Raw genomic sequence first — 8,129 nt, 5'->3', positions numbered from 1 at the left:
AAATGATCCAGCATGTGGATTATTCACTCATCTGGCATTGCATAAGAGAAAACCTTTTCCAAATTAAAGCCTAATTCATAGTTTATGGCAGCATAACTTAACTAAAATAAAGTATTTATATTGAGCAGGACAGTCCTAAGGATAAATACCTCAGTGAGTGAGGTCTTGTTCACTGTGATGGATAATGATGGCAACGTATAGTATTCCATTGCGTGAACAATATATCAACCTGTAATGTGTGTACATATAGTAAGTATTCAATTAACTGAGTTTTTAGATGGCCTTGTATCTGAGGAAAGAAAGCTACAGGAGTAGTCTGGCCTTTACTGAAAACGCTGAACACAACTATAGTCTATAGATGTAGTCTAGATATCACCTAAACATAAATTACTTCCAAGATATACATTTGCTTATGATATCTTGTCGTTAAATACAAGGCCTGCACTAACCACGCACTCTTACCTCTGAAAGCAGGTGGGTGAGGCCTGAAAATTGGTATAGAACTGTTCATGTCGGGCGGCGGTGGCTCAGGGGTAGAGTGCCTGGATGGTAACCGAAAGGTTGCCAGTTCGAACCCGGGCTCCCCCAGAGTTACTGTCGAAGTGTCCTTGAGCAAGACACTGAACCCCCAATTGCTCCCGATGTGCTAGTTGGTGCCTTGCATGGTTTCCGCTGCCATCGGTGTATGAATGTGTGTGTGAATGGGTGAATGTAATGCACAATCTCTGTAAAGCGCCTTGGATAAAGGCGGCTGGCGCTATATAAATGCACCATTTACCATTTATTTACCATGTCCTGTATACAATTTGGAGCACTTGAGTTGGGTTACATGACACCCTAGCAGAGATTAGAGAACTAAGTCCAGCATTTTATCCCAGTTATTGCAAATATTTATTAAAACTCGAGATCAACTCAGAGTTATTTGATGATGAGGAATACAAATTTAGGCAAATTTCTATGGCAACAGTTCACTGAGAAGACTGCTCTCTGGATTACTGACATCCACGTCTCCCCAGTAGGGCAGGATGAAGGGCAGATTGACCACTCGCCTCTCCAACAGACTCCATAGGTGCTGGGCCACAAACTCATTGCCCTTATCTGAGAGATGCAGGCCATCGGATAGATAGGCTGTATAATCCTGCAGAGTTGAAAGTATACAGAAAGGTTTTTTAATTAACGAAGGCTTATTCAAAAGGTTAGTGTCTATATACCGTAGTTATATATACCCCCCCCCCCCCCATTGTATGAGTAATTTTACTCATACAATAGCATGTGTGGTTCAGGAATGTGATCATATTAACGACAACCAACAGTATTTATCAACAGCCTTCCCCCACCTGGTCATCTTTCTGCATGAGCGTCCAGAGGTCCAGGACATCTGCTCCACACTGACCAGCTGTGCGGACGCACGCTTGGGCATACTGCCCTGCTACTGAGTTAAGACGGTTCAGAGCACATCCTGGGGACAGAAGGCCAGATGAGAAAGGAGTCATTAGTTATCATATTAAACTGAATCGACGGTCGACTACTTACCCTGTTCAAGAAACGTGCAAAGTGATTTTGCGAGCTTGTAGATCTGCATTTTAATACTGACCTTTCAGTATGCACTCCTTCTCCCAGGCTGGCTCATGAAGAGGAGGCGGAGTGATGAAGATAACTTTGTCTGCAGTCACACCTGCTGAGTCCAGGTGTCTGACAATTCCCTTTAGGTTTGCAGAGTACTCCTCCAGAGGCACATGCTGTTGGGGGTTCTTATCTACAAGACAATACAGAAGGAAAGAAAATAGAGAGGACAGGGTACCATTCATTTTCTGTATGATATGATTCATTTGAACTGTACAGATTTTTCTTTTGTTGTCAGCAGAATGAACAAGCTGGGCTTGAATGTATAACTGTCGTAAAACATTTCATTTCGTGCACAGATTGAACTCTTTCTGTAGACATAACTACAGTACCATGAGTCGAATTAAATATACCTTCAAGAGCACAGTCGTTGGCTCCAAAGAACACAGTAACAGCTGCTATATTTTGCTCTGCTGAGTTTTGGCTTGGGATGATGCGAGGAAGTAGAATCTTGGCCCATCTGGAGTTGTAGCCTGACAGACCTCGATTCACAACATCACACTTTCTAAAAGGACAAAAATATGGGTCGGTTTTCTAGGCTATTTCTAGGCAAATCACAAAAGCATTATTTTGTCTCATGTGTTTGGCTAGTTACACCATAGTTATAAGAGTTACACTGTACATAATGTATGCATGACAAAATACATTGTAGCCTAAACATTATGTTTACATCACACAATAGTTGAGCTGAGCTAGCCTTGGATGAAGACTATCGTAGATGCATTTTATGGAGTGACTTTTACTTTCGGATCATAGATATGCAAATGTAAAATCAAATACATAGATATGCGAATAAAATACATGATAGTCTTGAACCAAAGCTAGAGCTGAGCCACTAGAAGCCACTGAGAATAGACTTGCAAGAGATGTACTCACCTAACCAATTTATTGGCTATTTCTGAACCCCATCCATTAGATTGGAATGAAAACTAGAAAATGGACACCACTTGTCATTTGAATCAAAAAACAGTCATGATACTTGGTGGTAAATACTCAAACATTTGCAGCTATTAATTAGTAGTTATTGCATTTGGCACACAAAGAAATTAAGAATGAATGTCAAAGAGCAGTAGATTGCAAACAAGCCCAACATTAGTGTAAAGTAAAGGTTGCATTCAACTAACCTGAGTGATAGAGTCGCCAAATAAAATCACTTGAGGCCAAATGACTGTTTTTAATTTGGACATGATAAATGCAACTGTGGTTAACAACGCTTCCGGGTAATCTCAGATTCAGGGTGTCGCATTCAAAGGGGAACGACGAGAAATGTAAATCACGCCGCTCGTTCCAAATAGGTTATATCTGTGTTTTATCATGCCATTGTACAGCGATAAAACCACCAAATAACTTGACTTTAGAACACACCATTGACCATTCTGCCTAGCATTTATTTTTCTCTGTTATTCAATCTTCAATTCAATCTAAGTTGTAATTTGTACAAAATGTACAGTATTCCATAAATACTGTCTAGTAGTTACAATCTAGTAGTTAATTGTAATGTGCAGTTGCCCAATTTGCTATCTTTTTTTTAAGTGTCGTCGACGTGATGACGTCAATCCCCAAACATTACGTCACTATATAAAGCTATGAATTGAATTATTGAATTAAATTGATAAAGACAAAAACAGCAGAATTAATTTCTGCAGGCCTCCTTTCCAACGGGGCGCTGTGGTGCATGTAAAACACCCATCTTCGACTTCCACACACAGTCATAGCACTTCCGCCTGTCTGCTCTGCAAACATGGCGGAGGTCAGAATAGGGCTGGGAAGGGGAGCCTACAATATCTCAATAAACGCATATAGTCGCTCGTTTTTAGCCGTTCGAAGTACGCGGCGAGGAAGCGCAACATATGCTCCTTCCCTGTCGACAGGATCGCGGTTGGATTTGGTTCAGAATAGCCTCTCCAACACAGCCAGAGTTCATAGAAGGGCACCGTTCCTAAGGAATGTGTCCGCTGGCGGCGCTTCTTCTCAGGGTTGTTATTGTGAGTCCGAGTCTTCTCTGTTCCCTCGCAGTGTTGTTGTTGGAGACACTGATCTTTACCACGAGCTGGCCCAGAGGGAAACATTGCTGCTTCAGCTTCAGTCTACATGGGGTTGTTGTGATGATGATGATGACACCCGCACTGCGCAGAAGTCCCACTTCAGCCGCGGGCAGAAGACTAGCGACTCTCCGGTGGGACGTGCCTCCTCCATCAGCCGGTGTGCAACTCAACATGTACTATATCACCTGACACGTCGACCAGAGATCCTGCTCAGCCGTCATGTGTTGGGGCACCACAGGCAGCAGCTCGTGTTTATGAGGCATTTTAGTGGCAATGAAGACGACGACCCCCTGTATAAGACGAAAACGGGCTACTATGACATCCTGGAGGTGTCCCCAGACGCCACTCACGCTCAGATCAAAACGGCCTATTATAAGTTGTCCTTCGTCTATCACCCGGACAAGAACGCTGGAAGTGAAGACGCCAACCTCCGCTTCTCTGACATCAGCGAGGCCTACAACGTCCTGGGCAATAAAACACTGAGGAAGAAGTATGACCGTGGCATTCTGAGTCAGTCGGATCTGGTCACCAGACCCTCGTCGAAGGACGCCGGCGGCTCTGCAAAGCAGCCGACGAGGAGCCAGCAGTCGGTCATTGACATCGATGGCAAAAATGTCTTTGACTTTGACAAATACATCAAGTCCCATTATAAAGATTCGATTCAAAAAGGGAAGGACACGAAGCTGAGGAGAGAGGAGATGTTGAGGAAGAAAACCGAGACTGTCGTAGACTGGAAGTTGGACAAGTGGATGGAGTTGGGTGTTGGGGCGATGGTGGCAGTGGCAATTGCAATAATTTTCAGCATAAAGCGTGGTGGATGAAATTGATTTAAGGTTAATGTTGATCTGCTTGGGTGTGTGTGTGTGTGTGTGTGTGTCAGGATTTGTTATGTATGGGAAAATAATGAGTAACCCTACACGAGACGATCTAAAACAGGATGTTAAATCACACAATACCATTTTGTGCAATAGCATTTGGATTTATTGTTGGACTTGCTGAGACTCAGTGGTTGATTTCCATTTACAACCTTGTTGCACTGACAGCCTGTCTGCTCCGTTGGCTTTTATAAAGTCATTTAAATCAATCAGTTGGTTAATTCTATTTATATAATGCAAAGTCACAAGGAGTTGTCTCATTATGTAGAGCAGAAGCATTCAAGCATCCTTGGATTCATGAAATGTGCTACAGTATATACATTTAAGCTATTATTATTATTAGAGCCAAAGACCATACCTGTGCTTCTCTTCCTTGAGGGAGTTCCAGGTCACGGGCATCGAGATAAAGTATTGATAGTTAGGATAGGAACCAAATGGACCCTTACAGGTCTGTAACTGGCCGTGTCCATTTGTACACTCAGAGTAAATGCTGTTCCTGGGCCTAACTGGGGGTCCGTTAAAACTAAAAGGTTTGAGAACCACTGCTCTACACCAATAGTTAAATCCCTCATCATGATTTAACAGGAAGAAACCTTGAGTAGGGTTGAGAGAGGGAGAGAAGGGACAATCTGAAGAAGACTCGTTTTATGTTATATTGGGTAAAACCTCTGTAAGGAAATGCTTGTAAGACTACTCAGTGGGGCTGGGCGATTTAAATCAATGTCATGATTATTTCAAACTTTTGCCTCGATTATTAATGAACTATTATACTTTTTGTGTGAAAATAGCAGACGTACAAGCTCACAACATGTCTTGTAGATCAGACATTTTAACTTGTTGTATGCCACTATTGTACAACAAAGTATAATACAGGGTTACGTCGTTAATCAAACAAATCGATTTAGTCAATGATACATTCAAATTTATTTTGTGTTGATTCGTTGATATACCTGCTGCAGTATTCGATTAACCTACATGAGAAAGATTAAGTCGGTTATTGGTGTTTAATATCTGTTTTGATATTTTCGATTAATTGCCCAGCCCTACTACTCGGTGCTTGCTTACTCGATGAGCCAAGCATTTTAGTGATTTGTTTAGGGGGGTATTGGTTAAGTTGAACATGATGTAATGTCGAGGTGCTTGGAACTGAACTCCACAAGACTGCATTTTAATCTTCACAACATGAGCCATTTAAATGACATATTTGGTCAAAGGCAGTGAATGTAATTATGGACAGTTCTCAGTTGATTAATGTGCCTCAGAGTTTATTTACTCTGAAACCCATGTCTATATGCCACACACAAATAAATTATATTTATGAAAAGTGCTTGTTTGAGCAATGAAGTTGAATGGGTTTTTCTTAAATCTTTATGATAACCACCAATAGATTGTTCAATTCACAAGTCAAAATGTTATTTCCCCCAGCATTTCTGCTTTCTGATTAACAAAGCAGATTGACATTTTTAGAGTCAAGTTTGAGGCTACATAGGAGATACAGTATAGTATTGTGCATGAATTCCTGGTGAGATTTGTGTCATGGACGGCCTGGGTAAAATGTGAAATTTTGTTTACAAAAAAGAGCTAAACAACTGCAAAAAGCTTAGAACAAAAGATAAGCTGTACAATATATTTAAAAATAAATAAACCGGATTTAGAATTTACAACCAAAGACCACAGGATCCATTGTTCAAAGCCAGCAGCTCTAGTACATATACAAGGTTTATTGTCAAAAATGATAATCAAGTAAATATTGACAGCAATGCTTGGAAAGACCTCAGATGGGAAAGGCTTCATTGTTTGCATGCCCTGTAGTGTTATGGGGTTTGTGTGATGCCCCGCAAGTTCAACCACCTTGTTGTTATTGCTCATCAGTCTTGAAGTCTTTTGCATACCTGATCAGAGTTGACAGTAAAAAAGTGATATTTGTAATAACGTGTTGGTCAAAGACCTTCATCAGATGCCTGAGGAAGGTCTTTTACATTTTAGTCTTGATCAAATACTTTCATAATTTGGTTGGGTTGGATATGTCAGGAAATTATGTCCTGATTATTAGTAGTGTTAGGAAGGACTCATGAGGGTCTTGAGAGTATGAGCATTAGGAACTCATTTTAGGCATTCTCTCTCACTATCAGCTGTTACTGTCTCTCTCGCACACACATGTTTTTATCCTAATGAATTATTTTTAATTGTCCATATTGCCAATCAAGCACTTTATTTGGAGTAGAATTTGGGCCTGGGTGGCTAGTGTAGTGATCCAGCCAGGCACAAGGCTCTGTGTGTTGTGGGTTCAACTCCCGATCCCGATGACCTTTGCTGCGTGTCACTCCTCATCTCGCACTATTTCCTGTCAGTATACTGTTCACTATCAATAAAGGCAGAACAAAGCCAAACAATATATATATAAGAAAATAATGAAAATAAAATAAAAGCTGAATTTGACAGTAGAAGTAACATTGTCTAGTGGTACTGTGTTATGTCATATTGATGTAGGCAGTATTTTTCACTAATATTCATGCAAACAATACATCTGCAGATAATGCTAACAAAATCTATTTTAATCTGATATGTTCAAATAAAGAATGAATATGAGAACTTGAAATAATTTTCATTGTAAAAATGGTTCAAATGGTAACAAACCTGGCTTTAACATGACAGGTATTTAAGGCCTTTCTGAACAGACATGTAGCAGATCACCAATCTGTGGGTCCTCACACCACACAGCAGGTGGTGTGTTGTGAGAGGAAGATGCTTGTGTGCAGCTACTGACCTGGTAAATTGTATGCCTATTTGCTTGTTTCCTTGCCTTTACTTTGTGTTTCACTTTTGTGTATGTTCTATAATAAGAATGTTTTTATATTGGTTGGATAAACAGCTATAATTTAAATTCCATATTGATTCTTTGTGCAAGAATCTTAAGAAGAGTAAGAACTTGTTCTCTCTTGTACAATGCTATCTTGGACTGGTTAACTAAGACCAGGACACGCCACAGGGTGTCTGATAAGAACGTAACCAGCGTTGTGTGATGTGTGGTTCTGTTCTGTACTACTGTACTTGTACTGTACGTACTGTACAAGCCCTCATCCCTGGCCTTTGTGTGAGTGTGAGTGTGTGTGTGTGTGTGTGTGTGTGTGTGTGTGCGTGTGTGCGTGTGTGTGTGTTAGGCTGTGCAACAGTGACACTTGGTGGGAGGGGCCCAGGGACAGACCCAGGGACACCCATAGCTGTCTATAGGAGTGGTTGCACCACTCAAAAATGTGTTCCATTTTATCATGATTATTAGTGAGGACCTATTGTATGAAGATAGGTTGAAAAGTGGTGAAGTGGTCCTTTAAGTGCTCTAAACAAAGTCCATAGACTTGGCTGCCATGACATAATTTCCAAAGCCAGGCATTGTACCATATTATAATGAGCATTAGGGAGGACCAATTATATGACGAAAGGTTGAAAATGGCTGAAGTCATCCTTTAAGTAGAGAACCTAAGTAAATGTACTTAGTTACTGTACTTTACACCACTGGCAGTTATCAGGGAACTTGGACGCCATCATATGACGTCAGTTATCTCCATTTTGGGAATAATGCGCCTCA

General features: G+C 40.9%; 2 protein-coding genes across 2 annotated transcripts; one reads left to right on the top strand and one right to left on the bottom strand.

The window, feature by feature from the left end:
* Nucleotides 1–867: 867 nt before the first annotated feature.
* On the bottom strand, nt 868–2,946 carry iah1 (isoamyl acetate hydrolyzing esterase 1 (putative)). The gene is made up of 6 exons (XM_079528294.1): nt 2,748–2,946; nt 2,500–2,552; nt 1,977–2,128; nt 1,595–1,756; nt 1,338–1,459; nt 868–1,138 (listed from the first exon to the last, which is right to left on the bottom strand). The coding sequence occupies exons 1-6, from the start codon at nt 2,808–2,810 to the stop codon at nt 956–958; spliced, it is 735 nt and encodes a 244-aa protein (XP_079384420.1). The 5' UTR covers nt 2,811–2,946; the 3' UTR covers nt 868–955.
* Nucleotides 2,947–3,250: 304 nt separating this feature from the next.
* On the top strand, nt 3,251–5,328 carry LOC306942197 (uncharacterized protein). The gene has a single exon (XM_079527963.1). It carries the CDS (start codon nt 3,365–3,367, stop codon nt 4,487–4,489), a length of 1,125 nt encoding a protein of 374 aa, XP_079384089.1. The 5' UTR covers nt 3,251–3,364; the 3' UTR covers nt 4,490–5,328.
* The last annotated feature ends 2,801 nt before the right edge of the window (nt 5,329–8,129 follow it).

Source organism: Electrona antarctica (assembly GCF_951216825.1).
Source record: "Electrona antarctica genome assembly, chromosome: 18".
NCBI classification, from domain to species: domain Eukaryota; kingdom Metazoa; phylum Chordata; class Actinopteri; order Myctophiformes; family Myctophidae; genus Electrona; species Electrona antarctica.
The sequence above is the reverse complement of the archived record's forward strand: the minus strand, read 5'-3'. Positions and strand labels throughout refer to the sequence as shown.

Coding starts and splice junctions, on each gene's coding strand:
- iah1 (XM_079528294.1), bottom strand. CDS start 2,810: ATGTCCAAATTAAAAACAGTCATTTGGCCTCAAGTGATTTTATTTGGC. Junction 1,460..1,594: donor GAAGGAGTGCATACTGAAAG/GTCAGTATTAAA, acceptor TTCTGTCCCCAG/GATGTGCTCTGAACCGTCTT. Junction 1,139..1,337: donor TCATGCAGAAAGATGACCAG/GTGGGGGAAGGC, acceptor TCAACTCTGCAG/GATTATACAGCCTATCTATC.
- LOC306942197 (XM_079527963.1), top strand. CDS start 3,365: ATGGCGGAGGTCAGAATAGGGCTGGGAAGGGGAGCCTACAATATCTCA.